Source organism: Centruroides vittatus, unplaced genomic scaffold, assembly GCF_030686945.1.
Source record: "Centruroides vittatus isolate TY-2023 unplaced genomic scaffold, ASM3068694v2 contig_2565, whole genome shotgun sequence".
Classification (NCBI taxonomy): domain Eukaryota; kingdom Metazoa; phylum Arthropoda; class Arachnida; order Scorpiones; family Buthidae; genus Centruroides; species Centruroides vittatus.
The window spans coordinates 34198-57720 of NW_027121627.1; the positions used below are offsets into that span (position 1 = coordinate 34198).

The 23523-nt window shown below is 27.7% G+C and overlaps 1 protein-coding gene across 2 annotated transcripts in view; it reads right to left on the reverse strand.

Moving 5' to 3' along the window:
* The window catches only part of LOC136971462 (uncharacterized), a 70449-nt gene that overhangs the window by 16949 nt on the left and 29977 nt on the right, over positions 1 to 23523 (reverse strand). For both annotated transcript variants that reach the window (XM_067265916.1, XM_067265917.1), the window contains exons 5-11: positions 11148 to 11287; positions 7605 to 7798; positions 7250 to 7471; positions 4533 to 4622; positions 4229 to 4441; positions 3890 to 4141; positions 2475 to 2690 (exon numbers count right to left, since the gene is read on the reverse strand). In XM_067265916.1, coding sequence (XP_067122017.1) covers positions 2475 to 2690; positions 3890 to 4141; positions 4229 to 4441; positions 4533 to 4622; positions 7250 to 7471; positions 7605 to 7798; positions 11148 to 11287 — 1327 coding nt within the window. The remainder of the gene's footprint in view (positions 1 to 2474; positions 2691 to 3889; positions 4142 to 4228; positions 4442 to 4532; positions 4623 to 7249; positions 7472 to 7604; positions 7799 to 11147; positions 11288 to 23523) is intronic.

Here is a 23523-nt window from a genome sequence, read left to right on the forward strand (position 1 = left end):
CGTATACAAGATGAAAAATTATCAATGAACAAAATTATAATAAATTTTTACTAATACATTTAAGTGTTTTTAATTAATTGTTCTTTCTAATGATTTATTACATTTAATTTGTAACAAATTACAAAATAAACTTTTTAAAATTTAAATTAATAATTAGAAAAAATATTTTTATAATTGCTGAAGCTTATTTCAAAGTATAAAATATTGTTTTATTAAGGATACAAAAAATAATAATTTATCTGTTTAATATGTAACTGTAAAATTAATTTTAAAAATTCCAAAATATTTTAAAATTTAAATTTTTATTAATCAATTTCCAATGCCCGACCATTTTCGGTATTACCGCTTAATAGTTAGGCATTGACACTCATAATTTCACTTAAAGATTTACATACAACAATAGTCATATAATTATTTGGTGTTTCTTCGTCTCCGTAATTTTTTGTATTTTCGTCTGGGTCGTTTTAGATTTTCGCTTTCTAACGCCTCTAGTTTGTAATTTTCTGGAAATACAGTTTCGGTTTCGGCGGTAACGGAACATTTTGTTTTTAATATATATAGATATAGATATAGATATACAGTATCAATCCATCCCCTATCGTCTTCTGCGGCCCAGCCCCAACGTTTTACGTCCTTATCCTTGTGTGTTGCAATTTGTATATAATTGTTTATATAAAAATATTAGTTTTATAATTAATTCAATATTTATTTCAATATAATTAATATAATTCAAAATTACTCGGCAATAAAAAGAATCACAGTGAATGGATCTTGTACTTCATTTATTTATCTTATATTTCTATTAATACAAGTAAAGTTTTATGAAAATTTGAAAAAATTTTATACAATTTACAATTAAATACCTCGATCAGAATCAAAACTGCACCGTTACGATAACAAAGGTAAACGTTTTCATTGTTTAATTAACGTGATGCACTTGAAATATACCAATAAGACATTTGTTCCTACAGTTGAATAAAAAAGAAATTGAAATGGAAACTATAAATTCCACTAACAACACGCAATAACTTTTTCCTTTGCTGTTTTACTTTTGATTAATACTCATTAGCTCGTGTGATTTCGATTGATGTAAATTATGCCTTGATTATTCATTTGTTTTTTAATTTATCTAGCACGATAAATTAAAAAACTTTACACGTATGTTTTCGTTAATAATTTAAATTTGCTGACCTAATTAATAGGATAAAGTTCTTAACACTTGGCATAAAAGATAAATTATTTTAACCCGGTAATTACACGTTTATGAAAAGCATTCGGAATTTTAATGTATTTCTACGTATTTATGCACGCTCAAACTTCCGCGTAAATTATGACCGCATTAATTTCCTTATTATTAAGAAATATTTGGAGTAATTTTATGTATTATAATGATTAATTGGTGTTAAATTTAATGTTTATTTTTGTTTAAATCTTAAAGAATAAACATATATCTCGGGTACTCAAGTAACAAGAAAACAGTTATCCGCTATGAAAATTTTTATGATGTTCAGCATTAATCACTATAGAAAACCAATGATATAAAATAAAACTAAAACAAAATACTGTTGATCTTTAATTTTATGGAGTTTTACGTGAGTGATTTTGAAAACGATGAGTTAAATCTACTTATTCAAAGACATTTGGACACATCCGACAGTTTAGGGGGCGAAAAGCAAAACAGTTCTGCCCAACCCTGACTCAACAAGTGAGACATTTGCCGGAGTGAAAATACAGTATTTGAGCAGACTGTGAATCTAGTGCATGAAATATTTGCTAGATAATGCATCAACAGTTATTATTTACATCCTTAAAGTGAGAAAGCTTAGAGACAGGAGGCCCCGGAACTTCAGGTCTACACCGGAAGTTACATGATTTCAATTCAAAAATTTTCTCCAGAACGGAGTTAGATAAATGACAGATATGACTGTTACTAACAGGAAAAGTATGATGTACAGGGAAAGACGCTACTAATTTGAGATCGAGAGCACATATTTTCAATTAAATAAATTAAAAATATGATAAAAAATTGTAGCCCGGCTTTGGGAAGATGTCACAATAATTTTTGCTCGTTTTCTTTGTATTTACCACGGTGTAGGCTGTTTGTCTTATTATTTCATATAAAGTTTATTTTATAGTTGATTATTATTACATCTTTGGATATAATGAACAATTTACATTATTGCTGTTCTTATTAGTCCATTGAATTGAGGGTCAACAGTAATATATAACAACTTGTATTAGCAATATTATTTATCATTAAGAAATTATTCTCCGGGTAATGTTTTGAATTCTTTTCAGGGCTTTTTCATGCTTAAGTAAAAATTAAAATTTTGATCTTTAACTCTTCCTAGCATCAATCAATAAATAATATTGCATCTTTGAACTGTTATACTGATATTTTATTTTATTTTTATTTACAGTATTTATCTTTTGATTTCATTTTATTACAAAATATAAAATAATAATACCCTTACTTGATCATCATTTTTATTTTCCTCAAGTGTTAAATAAATATGATCAATAAACCATTGAAGATTAAGCACGACTGTATTTTTGGCAGCATCATCTTTTTCATGATCCAAATGATCCAATGGAAGATACCATATTCTACCTTGATGGTGATAAAAATTCATCATAGAATGGAATGCTTCGTCTGATTCAATACCTTCTAACCTCGCAACTTCTGCTAACTAATAAAATTAACATAACTATTTTAAATGGTAAATAAATTCAAATATGTTAAAATATCCAGTATTTAAAGTTTTTCAGTTCTAATAAATTGAATTTTTATGCTTATCATTTGCTTTAGTTTATATTGAATAATATACTCAGCTTCTTTAATACGCTGTACATACACATATAAGTACATAGACATACACACACACAGAGACAGAGTAATCACAAAGTATCTTTGCATGATAGTTAGAAGTTATCTGTTTGTTCCTCTCAATTCTCTGCTTAAATTTTAATTTTCCTCATGTTCATTTAGACACCTTCCATGTTGATGTTTGGAAGTCCCTAATAACTGTTACTATTATTATTATTATTATTATTTAACTCTTTCTGCCCTATTGGCACTAAGACCTTTTTATCAAGCTTATTATAGGTCAACCAGACCTACAATAGGGTGAGGAAAGGGGCTCGACATATCCGCAGGCCGTTGAAGACTTGTAATTACGCCTGGGAATAGAGCGAGTTTCTTTTGCAATCTGTTTTTCTTCCTTTTTTAAACAAATGAAATAAATATAATGTTTATTTATTAATATAAAGCAGTTTTAAAGATTTTATTTTTTGTTAGTAAAAGTAACATTAATTTATAGCAGGAGTTCTTAACGTTTTTTGTTCTATAGACCCCTTTTCCAGTCAGGTGAACGTCACGGACCCCTTCATTGTTAATTATTGTGTTATTTCCTAACACAATAATTAACAATTTCACAAAATTAAAATAATTATACTTTTCCAATCCCATAGATCCCTAATTAAGAACCACTGCTTTGTAGGGGTAGGAATTACTATGGATCTGTAAGTTATTTCTGAAATCGGAAAAAAATCCTCAGGTTCTCTTTCTTGACGGACTTTCCTAGGGTTTTCAATCTGTCCGAATTCCAAGAGAGAGGTTAAAGTGTCAACCATTCGGTTCGATTAGATTCAGATCAAATCTATTATTTATTAAATTTGTCATTGAGATATTCTGTAAGAAATCCAAGATGCAATTTCCCCATAGAGACTTTGTGGTTACTCCGTGGAATTATCATACACGGATAATTATATAAATTAGAGTTTTTTTCTCTTATATTTACAAATTATTACCCAGTAATTAAAAATTAAATAATGATTTATAAAACGTATAGTCTTTAAACAACTGAATTAATTATTTCGAATAACTTACTTGATGCATTTCTGCTAAAAAGATTCTTCTTTCTACTAGTCGACCTAAAGCATTCTCGAATGCCAGCCATTTTAATGGTATCTCCATTCCAACATGTGATTGTTGGGAGGCCATTTCTTCTATACATTTTTTAAGATTTAATAATTGTTCATCTTCAGAATTATTTTCAATAGCAAAGAAATTGGGCAAAACGTGATAATAGTATGGATATTTTCTTAAATAATCTTTTATTTTATTAAAACAATCTTCTATCTATTAAATTAAGAGAGTTATTTTGGCATTTAGAAACATTAAAATTAATTTTAAAACATAAATTATATATATATATATATATTTTACCATTCTTTCTCTTATTTCTTGGTCGGAATGAACAGACTCTCTATGAGTTCCAACAAATATCACAATAGGCAATAATATTGGAGATGATGATTTATCTTCCACATCTTTATTATCATTATTTCCATTATTATGGCCAATAGATATGTGGATAGCAGAAAGCCATATATGAAATATTTGTAAAGTTGTAAGCTCACTACTGTCTGGAAGTTCTAACTAAAAATAAATCTTTTTGTAAATTAGTAATTCTCTATGTTAAAATTTCAAATTATTTTTTCTTATTATTTAAAATAAAAACAGTACTTACCCATTTTGAATTCTGTAGATCCAATGGTTCATCTAAATCTTTTGTCAAATCAAATACAAAAATATATATTGACTGAGGTGATAAAAATAACTGGAAAATAAAATATAAAAATTTTTATTAAAAAGGTTTTTAAATAGCCAAAATAAGTATGTAACAGAATAGAATAGAATACTGCAGTTTACAAGATAAGTATTTTGGGTGATAGTTCAGTACTTGTGCATATATAAGTTTATTTTTTTATATCTGGAATATTACAAATAGTAATAATAATAATAAAGTTTATTGTACAAAATAAAAATGCTACAAATACTGTTATTTTGTTTTTCAAACTAGTTTCTTAACATATATTTAGAAGTACAGTAAAACCTCGGCTATACATTTTTAAAGGGATGGTCTGAAAAAACGTACAAATGACAAAATGTATAACTAACTGGAAGCCAGTACACTAGGCACGTGAGGCATATGCCCGAAGAACCAAGGCCTTCAAAATTGAAAAAAAAAATTAATAAAAACTGTACTTTGCTGTATTTTTGAGCTCATTTCCTGTTATCATAAATTTAGATAACCTATTAAAAATCAATAAAACTCTGTACTGTACTGTATATAAGGAATGTAGTCATAAATTAAAAAATGCCAGAGCGCTAAACGGCGCCCCGAGTTTGAATCGCCACTGTCAATGGAGGCGCCACCATCTACGGAGTTTTGTATGGGCAAAGAGCAACTTTATGACGCAATATCTGCAAAATGCCTTAAATGCGCCAAAAAGCGACTTATATATTCGTAATTAGCAAAAAAAACTGTATAAAATTTAATTTTCTTAGTTTTTTGACTGAAGTCATAGTCAAAAATACTGTACATGGTCTAAAGTCCAACGTAAATGTTCACAAAGTACAAATGCTTTACTCTGCTTAAAAAAGTACCAGGGCGGAGCCCTGACGACCCTGGCGTGACTACAGCGTTCCTTATAACCACCTTTTCGTTTGCTACGTCATCAGAGAAAAAATTCCGCTAACTTGAACTTTCGTAAACTGGGACAACCTTCACCGCTATTAGTTCGAGTTAGCAGGGATTTCCAATTTTTTATGGCTACATTTAGACGTTATTAGCTTATCATATCATAAAATTATGTACATGGGTCCCCACTCTTCTAGGATCCATCACTGCCCACAAAAAAAAAGTGTAAAACAAAAATCTGTATAAGTTCATGTGGTAAATAAAAATAACTAGAGAAACTATCAAACAATATACATTTAACGTAGTCTAACAGCCAACATCGCTAATTGCAGTGGAATGCGCTTGTTGTAGCTTCGCGATAGATAGAGTCTCTAAGTGTCCACAGGACAGAAAGAGTCAAAAAGAGGAAAGTAAATGTCAATGTAATTGCTTCCTTCAGAAGATAATACTCCGAGAAAAGTAGTTTGAATTGGATTGTGTTTATCTTCCTATAAACGGTAAGAAATACAATAATGAATTCTTAAATATAATTCTACATTGGCTGCAATTTTAAAAAATTGTAGACCTATAAAATCCCCACTGTCGTCCGTCCGTCTGTCTTTCCTTAATGTCGAGAACAGAGTTAGATAAATGAAAGATCAGACAATATATGGAAAGCTTAGGAACAGAAAGCCCCGATTAACTATATAGGAACTTCTGGTTTGGAACGGAAGTTACGTTACTTCAATTCAAAATTTTCCCCTGAAAGGAATTAGATAGATGACCGGAGTGACTCTATTCTAACAGGAAAAGTATGATATACAGAAATGAGCCACTACTAATTTGAGGTGGAGAACATATATTTTAAATTAAATAAATTAAAAATATGATTAAAAAGTGTAGCCCGGCGTTGTAACGATGTCACAATAAATATTTGCACGCTTCCTATTGTATTACTTTTATCATAAAAATATATTAAACTGTGATTTAAGTTAAAAATGAAATTGTTTATATCAGCGGTCGCCAACTGGTATATTATATGAGAAAATGTTAGTGGTCCGTGAAGAAATTTGGACATTGATCAACAGAAGGTTACGCGAAGTACTACGAAAGAAATGCAAGATAATTGGTTGCTTTTTCTCATTCATTAGGGATTTTTATTCGAATCTAAAACCAAACACGAAATGACCATTATCAATAAATAATAATGTCAATAAATCAATAAATAATATTGTGATTGCGGTTGTCGTCCTTAGTAGAAAAGAGCCAAGATTTCGTGAATTTATTTCAAACAAGCTGCAGTAAACTTTATACTAATTTGTCACAATTAACAAGTGAATTTCATATTAATAAGATAAAATGGAACTTTTATTATCATTATTCTATAGATGTTTGTATCGTTTAAAAAAATTCACAATAGTGGTCCGCGGGATTCAAAATTGTGAGTTTAGTGGTCCGTGAGGTCAGAAAGATTGTGGCGACTGCTGGTTTATATCATCCAAATTAATTTCATAAATCAACAAATGCGTAGTGCATACAATTAGCATAATATAATTTTTGTGATAAATTACAATATTTTTTCCGTAAAAAAATTTTCTGTGTACTTTTCTCTGCGTTATAAAACTAATCTAAAATTTATAGAAAGTGGAGAAGAGCATATCGGTCATATAAGCACATTCTAAACAGTACGTGACATTGAGGGATTCTCTACAATATTTGGCTCGTTTTTTCACAAGATAAATAAATAAATAAATTCTAAACGCAAACAAATTAAAAAATTTTACCTGATGTAAAATAAAATATTTTGGATGACCATTATAATCCCAAATGTTAAATGTTATACAAGGATTTTCTACTAAATATTTTTTAGTTTCATTTTGGTCCCATTCTTGTTTATTTTCAGCTTCTTTAAGCATAGCTTCAACTAATTCCACAACTCTCTCAGGTAAATCATATGGAATATCTTCATTTTCTAAAATGCAGCCTTCCATAGATTCTTTATTGATCTGTAAAAAAATATCGATTATATAATATACAATATACAGTATACTCGTAAATTTATCAATTTAAATATATATAATATATGAATACGAAAATGAAATTTTAATAAATTGTTATTTGTTTGAAATCTTTATTTACTATTTGTTTGATCCCAGATAATCCTTCTTCTTTTAGCGATTTTCTTGTAAGGCTAGATTGTAAACGTAAGGCACTTCGTACTAAAGGAGTTATCTTCTTCTCTCCAGATTTTTTCCTTTTCTGTTGCAATAATTCTCTTACTACATTGGCAGCAATTGCACAATAATATTCTTCTTCGGGATTATAATCTTGAACTAAATAATAATTTTAAAGTTATATTTCTTATATAATTATTTAATGACTTATAACAATTAAAATATATTTATAAATCTATAAGATATATTGTATTATCATACTAGCATAAAATATTACTGTATTTAAAATTATATATTGCAAAGTGCCCACAATGTCCCTGTGAGATTCAAGACACAATCTTAAGTTCGTTTGACATTGTGTCTCTCTAGAGAGTCCAGATTAAGAATAGCTCGGTGACAAATTTAGTAGATGATAGATTAGATATGGATCCAATATGGTGTCCAATATAGTATGATATCAAAATCCATATTTAACAGCGTGCGCTAATTCTCTTAAAGGAATTGTGAAAGAGAAATTCCTTAACTCGGTCTTAATAATTGAAGACATAAACACAGTTATTAGGAATTACTTTAATGACTTCTAATCAACGACCTAACGGCCGTATGGCTGGGCAGTAAAGATGTTAGTCAGCCTGCCGTTCCAAATACCGAATTTAAGCTTGGGTAGTCTGTCGGAAATTTTCATGGATAGCCAGTCTGGATGTTCGGCCACCAGTTTCGGCCACCATCACCACCAGTTGCCTGGGCTTGGTCAAACTCATGATGTGTATGATTTATAGGCCCTTTTAGCACCTTCAGGGCAGAACGAATTGTAAAAGATTGTGAACATGAAAAATGGTCAGTAAAATATGAGAAAAAATTAAAATTTGTGCAGAGAATAGAGATGCGAATAGAGATAACTAGCTGTTGCGTTGCCGTAAAACAGTCTCCTAAATATGTTCCTGTACAAATGTTGACATTAATTGATGGCCAGATTGCCGAGGTAGTTAAGGCCTCGGCTTACCGTTATGGGGGATCCTGGAAAGAAATTGGACGGGTCGAAAAACTCCAGGAATTTTTTAGGGTGGTCTCTCATCACTATGGGCCTGGCCGAACTCATAAAAGGCTTTCTTAAGCGGAAAGAGTAAAAAAAAGCCTTAACGCTTAATTAAATTTGTTTTTCTTCTATTTTTGTATTATGGTTTTATAGTTCTTCATTTATTTATGAGAAAATTAAAACAGCTTCATTAAATGAGCCAATAATAGGCCAAATTGATTAACTCCCTTAGTTATGCAAAAAATGTAAAAATAGTATATCCTTGGAATAATCGTTATTGTTTTAAATGTTATATAACTTACGCCTGTAATAATACATCTTATAATATTTATTTAAATTTAAATTTTAAAAGTGATTTTTAAAAAGAATATACAGTATATTATTTATCAATTTCTCTACTTTTTAGGCTGCAGTTTCCAAATTGCATAACTATATATTCCCACTGACTGTCAGTTGTCAGTCTGTCTTTCCTGGATAATGGAGTTAGATAGGTAAAAGTAGAGATCAGCTATGGAAAGGTTAAGGGTATGAAGCCCAGATATATGACTTTCCGGTTTTAACTGGACGTCACGTTATTTCAATTCAAAAATTTTGTCCAGAACGGAGTTACATAGATGACTGGCATGACTGTTGTTGTCAGGAAAAGTGTGATGTAGAGGGGCAAGACACTACTGAAATCGAAAGTATATATTTTAAATTAAAAAATTTTAAAAAATATGACTAAAAATTGCAGTCCGACATTGTGAGAATATCACAATAAATAATGTTCGTTGTTTTGTGGAATTAATCGATTTGGCAAATAAGCAGCTCAAATATTGCATTATAACAAAGTTCAAAACAGATCTTAAGTTATTATCCTGCATGATGCTTAACATTAGATCATTGTTTATTTAGGAAGTTGTCTTGCAAATCAATAAATTATTTTTCAGTTAGTCAGCATCCATAATGTTTAAGAATCTTTCTATAATAATTATTAATGAAGGCAGGATGACCAAGACGGTTAATGCGACAGCCTACAGCTCTGAGGAACCCAGGATAGAATACGGGAGAGAAACTACAAGAAATCTTTGAGAGGATGGTTTTTCCCGGATATAAATTGAGCCCCGTCCCACTTTACTCTACCGCCTCCACTGTATGAGTTGACTGAACTAATGATGGGTAAGATTTATTGATAAAAGGCACTCTTCGGGCTCACAGGACAGAAAAAAATTAAATGTGAAAAGTTCATCACTAAATTAAATGCACGCTATAATAAATATCATATGTTAGTATGTAATAAAGTTCACAAGTAACACACTATTTCTACCGATAATGTTAGCATAAGTATGTTAATGAATTAGAACTGCCAACGCCATGATAAAAGCAGGTATGCGCTTCGCCTGTAAGGCAATTTTCTAACAGATACCAAAACATCAAACAAATATGATACGTTGTTTTGAGTTCTGTAAGTATTACTACTTTTATGTTAACTTTTCTTATCTAAAGACACATTTGCTTAATTCTAACATTAAGTGCAGTTATAAGTATATAAAAAATATTCCTCAAAACGAACTCTTAAGTAATTTTGTCTACAAGTGCTGAAATTTTTATAATAAAAAGTATTTATTTATTAATGTTAATAAATTAACAAATTTATATATAAATATAACAGTAAAACGCCGTGTATATAGCGGAATTGATTTATTTCTATAGAAAATAGGCAACTGCATTACTAAGAGTATGTATCAGGTTTTCTCATAGAGAAGGCAGCAGACCATTTGGCTCTGACTTTATATTTACTAATTTAAAAAAAAACATTTTATTATAAATTATTTATTCTATTATATTTCTTGTATATTAAGAAAGAAATCTTTTAATCAAATGTCATTATTTAAAAAATATAATACAATTTTTTAATATACTGGAATCTAAAAAAGTTAAATGGCCCGAACAATGGCGTAGGCAGGTTTAAAGTGAGATAGAGTAGTGATAAAATAGGCGCCTAGCATTTGTCTGAATATATTAATAGTTAACAGGCGCCAATTAGGACAGTACTTACTATAGGGAAGCATGTATTGTACTGTACCACTCCTGACTATGCCACTAGGTCCAGATCTCTCTTGACATTTTGAAAGGCCTACTATAATTATTACAAAATATGATAATGTTATATGAAAGAGCAATGATTTGTATATATTTTTTTAACTTCAGTGAAAGAATTGGAAGAATAAAAGTCCGTAATTATTCAAAATTACTTCAATTTCATCAACACAATAATAATTTTGAAATTTTAAAAATTTAATTTAATTTTTTAACTATTGAACTGTTTATCATTACTGTATTATTATTTTAAAAATATGATAAATTTATGATTAAAAATAATATATGCAATTTTCTTTTAAAATTAATAACGAATTTAATTAATTTATTTATTTACTTTACCATTTCTTCACTAATGTTATTATTATATCATTGAAAATTGTACAAAATTACCATATTCCATATTATTGGGATTTTGATTCAAATCCTGACCACCAGGTGTCAATACAATCCATTTGCTTCCTTCCACTCCATTTTGTGTCTGACAGATGCAAGTAGCATCAATTTCTTTCTTCGGTTCTTCATTGCTGGTACTGTTAATAAATACAAATGTTAATGCAACAAATTTCAATATTATCAAATCTACATGCAACTCCCGGTAGGACTTTTATGGAAAAGGTGCCCATATTTTAGATACGTAAAGTAAACCCGGAAAACTCCAGGTGGCCAGCCTATTGGTAAGGCACGAACCGATTTGAAAATTGAGGATAAAGTCTCTGAAATGAAATCAAAATTTCTAAAACTTCGATGAAGGAATATAAAATAAAAATAAGAGTTCATATAACTTAAAGATATTTTTGTAAACTTTATAACAAATGTAAGAAATCTAATTATGGCTAAAAATTATTGAGAAAATTGGATATTTCTCTGCAATATAAAATACTGTATCAACATTAACATAAAAAAAAAATACCTCTTTATGTATATACCTACTTCCTAACATCATAACACGTGTTATGATGTTAGGACGTAAAGAAATATATTTAATATTTTTTGAAATAATCATCGTAAGCTTCAATACACTTTCCAAAAATTTCGCAATTCAGCAAACATTCAGCAAAATCAGCTTCTTTTAGGAATCGCAATTTTTTTCGATTCGTATTGTGTGAGTTCTTTAGGCTCCAACCCGTTTTCTTATTAAAGTTGGAATTTCTACTCTTCTGTAACAACTCTGTTTCTTATTCCTTTTTTTAAATTGATTACTTAAATAATATACCGGTACAGTGTGATAGAAAAATTCCAGGAATAGGTATTTTTCATTTTTGGCTCTTTCCGCCCCATGGGCATTGAGAGAGCTTTTTCCCCTATTTATCGTGAGTTAGGCTAGGCCCGTAATGGCGGCAACTGGGTAGTTGATAGACGGAGCTCGACATATCCGAAATTTAGGTGTCATGAAAAATTCCCTGGATTGCTCATTAGGATTCATCCAAGGTTAAAACATTTCTGGCAAAAAATGTTTAACGATCGAAACAAACATGAAATAATACGCCTGGCACTTTTATTCGCATGGCAACTGATACAAACAGTTCGACCCAAAATGGCGATTTTCAAAATATAGTAAAAACAGAGCACGAATAGTAATGCATTATCATTTAATTGGTTTTTTAAATCGTTACGTGCATTAAAATTATTGTTCGTGAAATAAAAACAAAATTGAGAAGTTTACTTATTTATTTTACTTCTTTTTTCTTTCCTTTCTTTTTCAATAGTTCTTCAAGCTAACAAGTTTTAATTTTCTGTTAAAGTTCTATAAAATATGCTTCTAAATCATTTAATAAAAAGTAAGATTTAAATCATTAAAATATATTTTTTTAATTTATTATAACTGACTACAACTTTCTCCGTGTTATCTAAATTTGTTGATATTACTACGCAATGAAATTTAGCTAATACTTAAATACGGGCCAGTTTCCCATAGAAATTCCTCCCGAGAGACACCCCTCTATGTAGATCGCCCATGTTATGTTGCCTTATCTCATCAATCCTTTTATTATCTTTATCATACATGAATAATGAACATGTTATAAATAAATAGTCTCTTGTTATAAATCGTTTCTTGATACTCATAGGACCAAAACGAAAAATATCTTAAAAAATTCTATCATCTTCCAAATTAAGTTTTTCAATTTGATTTTAGAAGAGAGTTTTTTAATAGGCTAAATCAGAAATGTCGATCGCTAGTTTTCATTGTTATCAATGAAAAGTTGGTTGTTTTCAGTTACTAAGGTATACAATTTTGTATACCTTGTATATAACCTAATACGGTTACTAAGGTATACAATTTTGTATACCTTGTATATAATCTAATACGGTTACTGAGGTATACAATTTTATACAATTTTGTATGCCTTTGCATGCCAAACTATATATAACTATGTAATAAAAAATTCATTATAAAATCTTTTATTTTGCATCAGGTTAGTTACATTTTATTGAAACCATAAAATTTCCTATAGTGAAAACATATTGATATTACAATTAAACAGAAAAACCATGACTTTTTTACTTGTTTATTGAATGAATTTATTTTACCGTGAATTATATTTTGTATTCAGTTCATTTGAGATTTCCAATTTTTAGACAGAATACGTATTGGTAAACAAAAAAAATGCTTAAAATACAATGTTGTTACGAGATCGTTTACTGTTGTAATTGTTACAGATATCGCCTATTTGAATTTGATTCATTGTCGGAATGACGTCAACATAGTCTACCCTTACAGTTTTGACATCGTGAGATTAAAAACTCGATTATTTTATTACAAACTCAATTAAAAACTCAATTAATACTATCCTCTAGAATTTTCTATGTAACGATGTTAAGATTCATTTATACACGGTTGAGTTTATTGTCGCAATAATACGAATTACTTTTAAATATGACTGCCATGCAACACTCTTAACAACAGAGAAAATGGTGAAGTTGTTGTTTTTGATATTAAATCATTCGGAAAATCAATACAGTCGCGTGAAGAAATTATAGAATTTTTAATACTAAAATTGTTTTCTTGTGTTGTTTTTCAACTATAGTGAATATATTATATTGCTTAGAACCATAGATATATAAGTAAACATTCAGGAACAAATATATATATTTTTCGGTCGTATTTAGTAGTAATCAAAGAGCCGCAATAAATTAAAAATGAACAGGTTTAGAAAGTGTTGTGTATACGTAGCATATATCGTGGTCATAGAACCATGTGCAGCTAACTATGAAACCGTGATTTTCAGAAAAAGAAGTTTGAAAATTTAACCAACCATAAAATAGTAATTATTTATGGGCAATCTTCCAACAAAAATTTATGTTACGTTATGTAACTGTTTGAAATTTTATATATCTGCCTATGGTCTTACATGGAACCAGTGACGGATTTATTATTAAGCTAAATAAGCAAAAGCTTGGGCCTCAGCTTTCAATGGGCTTCTAAATTTGAAGAAAAATATTGAACAGAGAAAAAATTTTATGCTACTCTATGAAAAAAGCGATTGGAATTCACTTCTGGTGATCAAAAGTTGCCAAGATGGCTGCCGGTTTTCATAGCCTGTTTACTTTTTTAATCGTTTGAAAGCGATAAGGAAATTTTGATCACTTACTAACGATAGAATCTACGATTTTAATAGCTATTGGACGATTAATACAACGACATAGTTATCTTGAGCATTTGAATCGCTTTCAGGTGATAAATTATTTAAGTTGACGCATGACAATCGAATAATTTTTCTTGTCTTAGCTAGAGTTAGACGACGTCATCCTAGACGTGTTAAACATATTTGTATGTTTTTATTTTATATTATATTTTGTTTATTTTACATTGTACACGTGTTAAAGTTAAATAATTTAATAAAGACTTTGCTATGTATTAATAAACTGTGTAAATAGACGTATGTGTCTTTTTTTATACAATTAAAAAATTTGGGGAGGGGCCTCAATTTTTGGTTAGCTTAGAGCCTAAAAAATATAAATCTTGCCCTGCATAGAACGTGCTGAATATACTAAGATTACTTCTATCAAACAAAACAAAAGAACTTTGTGCATGTTTAAAGCAAGATAATATCATGTTAATAACCTAATTAAAATAACATTGAATGTAAAAAATAATTTTCGAATTTCATTTATAGATTGAAGTTAATTGCTACAATTTTTTTCTATTGAATTTGTTACTTGAAGTTCTAATGCACAATGAGCTGTTTTCTGACCCTAATTTTGTCATTACAGAAGGACTTGGTCTATATTAAATTTGGCTATCACAAATATACCTTATCATAGTACCATTGTACTATACCTTGGGGAACAAACTCTTGTCAGAGTTAATCATTAAAATTATAAAAATCAAGACCAGCATCGAATCCTTGTTTCTCATGGCAACAAGAATTTCCATATGAAAGCTTCCATAGTAAAAATAACAAACAAATAGTTAAAAATGATTATAAAAGAGTAATTGAAAATACAATAAAGTGGCTGTATTTATGTTTTTCGTGTAAATATAAATAAATTACAAGCATGAATACTGTATTGCATTTACAAATCAAGGTCTATATAGTATGTTATTTTGATCAATTTAAATTGTGTTATAAATGACAGCATTTATATTATGCTATCATTTACAACACAACTTTTCTAAAATATAAATAAAATCGTATTTCAATTTGCGATATTCATTGCAAGATTCTACGATTATCTTCCACAAATTAAAAAAAGCATGATAGAAACAAGTTACACTTATGAAATATACACATATAATATGTATGAGAGTTAATTCCGTATATGAAGAGTTTGGGTGTAAAAGATGGTAAGTGTTTTGCATTAGTACGCTATAATACTAAGCAGCATGTGTTTCAACATTACATCTACTTTTTAAATATAACATGCACTTTATTCTGATTTAAAAAAGATGGTAAGCATCTTTTACATCCGAACCATTCATATAGCATATTATAATATTCAATACATAACACATTTATATGAACTTTAAGACTGATTTAAGAATTGTGATTTAATATAATATTAAATACAATCACTACATAACATGTATTTAATATAATGAAAATTAACCATTTGTTAAATGTGTAGCCTAAAATCATTTATATAATACTGTCAAGATTTCTTATCAATCGTTGAATTAAATGATATTCTCGGTAATTAATACAACCACTGCCAGGAAGAATAAATTTTCTTAAAATGTGAATCATACCTTCTTTAGGAAAATAAAATGAAAATAAAATTTTTATGTTTCGTGATTGATATTGTAAGATAAAATATCATAATTTAAGTGTTATATCCAAAACATTTTGAATATACATGTGAAAAGATTAAATGTATAACATACAATTAATTATTCTCTAATGAAAAGCGATACTGCTTTTTAAATACTCTGTTATCGTTTTAATATATATGACTATTGCATTTTTGATGTAAAATCTATCATATATAGTTGCCTATTATTCTATGTTATTCATACGACTCTTTTTTAAAAATAGATTTTTAACTGTTTGCGAGTAAGCTTTAATAAAAAATTTAAATGAAACTAAATACTGTACAGCAAATACTATAGCTCGCTTTACGACCAATTACTTTCATGACTAATTTAAAATATTCTATAATCAAACGCGTATGAGTCAGAGGAGCAGGGGGACAACTGCCCTCCCAAATTCGGGCAAAACCGAGAAAAATCCAGACAAAGTAAAATCAAAACAATCAGACATAGAAAGCAAAAACATCAACAAATTATCAACTGGTATTTGTGTTTCTATTTGTGTAAAATTTCGGAAAACTCAACCCTTTCTGCCTTCTTAACCAGTATGAATGATAAAAAAAAAGTCTTATACATTTATTATACATCCACGTGTATAATAATTGTAAAAAAATATGTTTTTTATTAATTTCTGTGTAGTCTTATCTGGTTAAAACTCTGATTTAAAGACATAATCTCTATTATAACACTGAACGTATGACAAATACGATGGTTCGCTTTACGACGGTTTTCTAGTAATTACCTAGTAATTTGGCAATTGTTATTAGATAGCAGTATAATAGATCTATCGTATTTAAAGTTAGTTTACAATGAAAATCTAAATTTAAGCAGCAATTATAGAAAAGTTCTATATTTTAATCATGATACATTTAAAGTATAATTGAAGTATCACAATTGAAATCTAGTATCCATTACAGAAAAATGGAAAATATATTATTTATATATTTTATTATTCTTTAACGGATACAAAATTGTCTTTATATAATCTTTAGTGGCATGAATTACAAATATCGATTTGATTATTTAATCTCTACTCTACTTACAATATGATCTTATAATTAGATTATTGTACAGTAACCTATGCTTTAATGTAATAATAAACGAATAATTTTTGAAATAAATTCATGTAAGTTATTGTAAATAGCTTTATATTATTTATTTTATTTTATAAATTATTACTCATTTATTTTAAATGTAATGACATTATGTTAAACTTTCAGTAATAAATTTAAAATATGGAATAGAATTTCATAATTCTATGATTAAACGTTAAACTTGGCCTAAATAATATTATGATTTTTATTATAATAATGATGAATTTAGTGTGTTTCTTTTGATAAAATGTCTATTTTTACCCGATTTTTATGATATTACTACGGAATAATTTAGTAGACAACTCAATTTTTCTTATAATCTAGAAATCTCAGAAATTCTAGACCATAATGATTGTAATAAAACTATAAAAAACTTTAATGTTTTTCTTGATTTTTTAATGAAATAAAAATTTTGTATCTTACTGTTTTAAAATAATCAAACTCAATAACTTTTAAAATATTTTTAAAAATAAAATTCTCTGTAATTTAATGTTTAATTAAACACAACTTTCAAACATCGGATATTTTATATCATTACAAAGTTTTCGAACCGCAAGTATAAGAATCAAACGAAATTTTTTTAAAACTCTTTCTGTTCTATGCACTTTTTTCAGCAAGCCCATTATGGGTTCGGCCAGACCCATAATAGAGCGGCCGGGTGGTGAGGAATAGAGCCCAAAATATCCGGACGGTCGACTTCGACCCGAAAAATTCCTGGGGTTTTTCGCCCGTCTAGGTCCAATCCCGGATTTCCGAGAGCTACAGGCTATCACCTTAACTGCTCGACCATCCTGCTGCTCCGTGGGGAATTTTATGCTAAAGGGGGAAGACTTATCGAAAGGCTTATGATCTCAGGAGGACTTAAGGATCAAACTTTGTCAAGGGAGTTATAACAGATATTGATGTCCTCTTAAAATACTTCAAATTATTGGAAAAATATTTAAGAAAAGCAATTTATATGTAGGTAAAATGCATTATCCTATAGGCTATATAATTCCTGATATTGAGAATAATTTTTCGTCGTTCCAAAATTTCCAATAAGAAAATAACCAGATTATTTGTCTATCAAAAATTAATGCAGTTACATTATTATAAATCTATCTTAAACAATTGTAATCATTTTTTCTAGTAGAGAATCTGAAACAATAAAATTATTTTTTGTTCATAAAATTAATCATTCATACTGATTGTGAATTAAGTTATTAAATCCAGTTTTATCTGAAATCTCGCTTAAATTTATTATAATGTCAAAACATACAAAATAATTACATTATTTTAAATTACGAGTATACTTATTATAACTGGTTAGAAGTTTCTAAATAGTTTTACATTTTTAATTTAATTAAACTTAATACAAAAATAGTTAAAGGCGAAATGATAAAAAAGTACAGTGGTTAAAGATAATTAATGATAGAATATCATTAAAAATATTATTTTAATGATATTTATTATTAATAACCTTCAAATATAAGATTACTTAAAGATGGTTTACAAAGAATCTTTAAAGAACTAAAATTATTTTTAATCTTTATGTTAGTATTTAATGATATTTTGTTGTTAATTATCATTAATCACTTTACAAAATGTCGATAAATATAATTAATTTGGTCTTAATTCCTTCCTGAAAATTATATCCTTCTTTCTATCACTCTTTCTAAATCTGATACACGACAAAAATGCCAGCATAAAAATATTATTTTTTAATCAGATAATATATATTTATAAATAAAGAATTCTTTCCTAAATCTTATATGTAAACATTATAGAATTATCTATACTACGTAAACAATTTTATGTTATTTTTAATGATAAATTAACTATTAAATATAATAATCGTCGAGTGAAAATATAAATTTTAATGCTAAATTTATTATTAAATGTAGGAAAATTTACTGCTCAAATTTACTATTTAAAAATAAAAAGTTTTTAATTGTTGATATTATTATTGTCAATAAATATACTATTTAAAAATAAAAAGTTTTTAATTGTTGATATTATTATTGTCAATAAATATAAAATATACGTTCTCCATCTCAAATTAGTAGTCTTGCCCCTGTACATCATACTTTTCCTTTAACAGTAGAGTCGTGCCGGTTGTCTATCTAACACTTTTCAAGGGAAAATTTTTTGAATATATATATATATATATTATTAATATATTCTTAAGCATTCTTTTACATTTTTAATTTTATATTTGATATATAATTTTAAAAAATTAATAAAGCAATTCTTGCAATATTAATTCCTAAAAATCGTAAACAGAAAACAGATTGAAACATAAAAAATATATAATTAATTTATAAAACTTTTAAATATTTTTATACGTATAAAAAAATTATTTCGTCTATATAAATCAAATTAATATATAACACTTTTTTTTACTTGAAAAAAATTCGTATTTAATTATGATATAATTATCTTTCAATATAGAGATCATACATTTTATTAAATTATTAATATCATATATATAATTATATAATTTATCTACTTTGAAATTATTACAAAACTCTTAGGCAAATAGCCAAATTACTTTTACGTGTATAGTTTTATCAATTATAAATTTTTTTGGGCGTTCTAAACGTAAAACACAAACGTGACACTTACGTCTAATAGACCTAAGTGTCCTATAAACCTACTTTCCTAAAAAATAACTCGAAAATTAAGATTCTTGCTTAAAATAAGATAATGAAAATTAAGATTTTAATCTAATTAAACTAAATAATCTTAATTTGAAAAGTATAGACAAAGTCCTAATGAAGAAAAAAAATCATAAGAATTCAGTCTTCTGCAAAATTTGTACAGAAAATATTTAAAATATATAAATTTTTTAAATTATTTAGAAAAGCAGACTTAAGACTATTATATAATATAAAAATGATGTTATACTGGAATATATAAACCTATCTTTAAAAAGCTGACAGTGATATATTCAATAACTTTGTATACAACAGAATTGTCTTACAATAGTTTATTATGCTCCAGTAATAATACACAGTAAACATAATTTAGGCTAATCTATAGCTTTCTATCAATATAATTAGTTTCGCTTTCAAATCGATATTCAATTATAAATCAGTCAGCGTTACCCAACCAATGGACCGCAAGTCCTTAGTAAGGAGAAGTTTATTTCAATGTCTTCCAGTCCAATGTAGGAAGGTTACTAATTTAAAAAAATAAAAATAAAAAGTTGGAAAATCCTAATTTATCGGTTTTAATTTATTAGAAACAACGAAATAAATATTTTAAATTTAAAAAATAATAAAATTTATACCTATATAATACAGTATTCTTAATGCACCATTTCCTGTCGAAGGTTTGCGATCCATATAGCAGCTCTGAATATCTCCATAGATGTACGCTCGAACCACCTTGTGATGTCTTTCAACCATTGATTCTTTGGTCTCCCAATTTACCTCTTTCCTTGTATTTTTCCCTCTAATATTAGTCTAAGTATTTGATATTTCTCTCCTCTCATTATATGACCAATGTACTGTGTTATCCCGATTTTGATAGTCAGCAGGAGTTCTTTTTGTTTGTTTATGCGGTTCAGGACTTCAACATTAGTTATTCTTTGCACCCATGAATACAGTATTAATATTTTAATATTAAATAAATTTAGTATAACTTAGCCACATGTAATATTGAAATATTAAAAACATAAATATTTTAATTAAATTTTTTATAATCAGGTATTGGTTAATTTTTATATCAACCAATATTTTTATTAGAAAAAAATAAAACAGAATCTTTAACATAAAATTTTATTGCTAGAGCATAATCGTAAGATTAAATATTATTGCGAGATGTTTAATGATCTTTTTTTAAATACCTAGTACAGTAAAAATCGATTAAAATAATTATAAATATTTTAAAAATGTATTAAAAACAAGTTTTTATTTCAATATTTAAACACATCTTTTTATTTTTCATTTATTTCATTAACGAATTCATTGAAGTCAATTTTTTCTGACAAATTTCATACGGATGTACTGTACTGTACCTTTAATAATTCAATTAAAACCGTAAATATTTTAATTAAAAATTGTAAAATTAGAAATCATATATTTTGAATTAAATGCTTTCACAATTTTTTAAAATTTTATAATTTATAAAGTTTTGATAATATTTTTATTTAATCATTAGAATCATTTCCAGATATTAATTCTTTTAATATTTAATATGATTAATACTATAAATACATTTACAAGTTTTCGAAATTTTAATGTAAATTTATTTTATAACAAAGTTTACTCTATTATACTATAGATCTATACAATTCAGCACTTCTTTAACGTGAATAGGATTTGTGGTCTTGCTGTCTTGTCCCTAAACGTCAAGTTAATCAAACACAGAACCCTTTATATAGGAATACTGTACTTTGCTTAATGAGACTTTATTTAATGCTGGATTTATTACAATGAAGTCGCTGTCGGCCTAATATGAACAAGTAAATTTATAAATATTAACAAAATCTAACACAAACATAAGTAAACAATAAATAATGGATCAACGCCATTTTAAATATTCTGTTAACTTATGTCATAAATCTGTTTTAATAAAAAGTTGCTTATCCTTTTAGAAAAGTGCAAGAAAATTTCTATTTGCACTGCATATAAATACCTATTTATTGATTAAAAACTTTAAAGGAAAAAAGTGCTGCGCTACACACTGATGGCAGCATATTGCCAAGTTAAATTGAGAAAAATTGACAAAAGTAGTCAGTGATCTTCACTCCATCGGCCTATCCTTATTATCTACTTGTTACTTTTTGGTGCCGCACAATTTAAAATTTTTTCGTGCATATTTATAATCAGCTTCTGATGTAATTTTGAATAAAACAAATGAAAAATGCAGTATTAATGCACAAACATCATTAGAAAAAGTAAATTCGTGCTACCGAGAACTTCATGCAGAAAACAAGAAAAGATTAAGTTGGACAGTTTTTTTCCTGTTAATAAAATAAAGTAATAAAATTTTAAGTTTTATAGCATCTTTTTACTTCATCCTCTTATTTTATGGATTTTATGACCCATTCCAATGTCAGTTTTAATTACTGTACTTTTTAAGTGAAAAATTCCTAATTGTCATTTTTTTAATTAAATATATTCCACTGTTAATGTGGTAATTTTCTAAAACTTATTAATAGTATTAAGAGAGTATTTCTATATAATTATAATGTGCAAGAAATTTCTTTTAAGGGAAAGTCTAGTAAGATTTCCAGTAGTGAAAGAAGGCACTACCCATTTATTTAAAGCTTAAAACGCCTGTAGTAACAATGATTTTGGTCATTGTTACTATAAGCAAGTGCCTAAATGTGAAAGAAGGCAAGTTAAAAATTTGTCATACCATTCGATGTTATTTTACAATCATGTTTTCATTTATTGAAAACAACACTGAAATAAGACAGGCATGGCCAACAAGTGGCTCGTGATCGACTGGTCGATCACTGCATCATTTTGATCGATCGCAGATAATATAACTCGTTAAAATGCAAAAAACATTTGTAATTTTAACAGGAATATTAAATCTATATCTTTCACAGATAAATCTTTTAACTATTCTCTATGGGTTGATAACATTGCTCTGTGAAACGTTTCCCAACTCCTTAATAATTAAACTGGGAAAAATTTTTCTGCGGAGCCCTCACAATTCATCGGCATCTTTTGCTATAAATTTGAACAATTGACAGAAAAAGAACGTTGCCACCACCAACCAGACTTTAATGTTTTATTTTTTATTCTTATTATTTCATTATATATAATTATTATTATATATATACATTATATATATAATTATTATTTATAACTGTTTATTAATAAACAATTATATGTATTTTATTTATATCGTTCAATGCAACGTCAGTTGTACAGAGGATGCGTGATAAGGGCAAATGACAAATACCGTGTTGAGATGCACTACCGACTCAAATAAATAACTGTTCACTTAAAAAATAGTTATTTTAGAAATTGTTTTATTGTACTCTAAACAATTCAGTTAAGTACAAAATGCGTGCGCCGAAAAAAAAAGCAAAACTTATCATTTCTGTAACAGAAAGAAATATGATGCTTTTGTTATGGTAAAAAAATAAATGGTGTCGTTTATAGGCCTACCTTAGTATCTTTACCAAAAAAAGAGATAACCTGAAACGTTAATTACTGTGCAATACGTAAAAGTATGTTTTACGGAATAATTTCATTAGGATGGATTATTAAGCTTTCGAGAGGGAAAAAAATGTGGAATAGTTGATCGCTCTCCACTATAAGTTGGCAAGACCTGAAATAGAAAACAAGCTAGCGTGTAAATTAAACGTATTGTGAACATAGCTATAGCATACAAACAACTTTCGGAGGTTCGAGAGTTAAGCTTAAATTAATTATTTTGATAACTTGAAACCGTGTCGTATTTCTATTGTTGTTTCTAACAA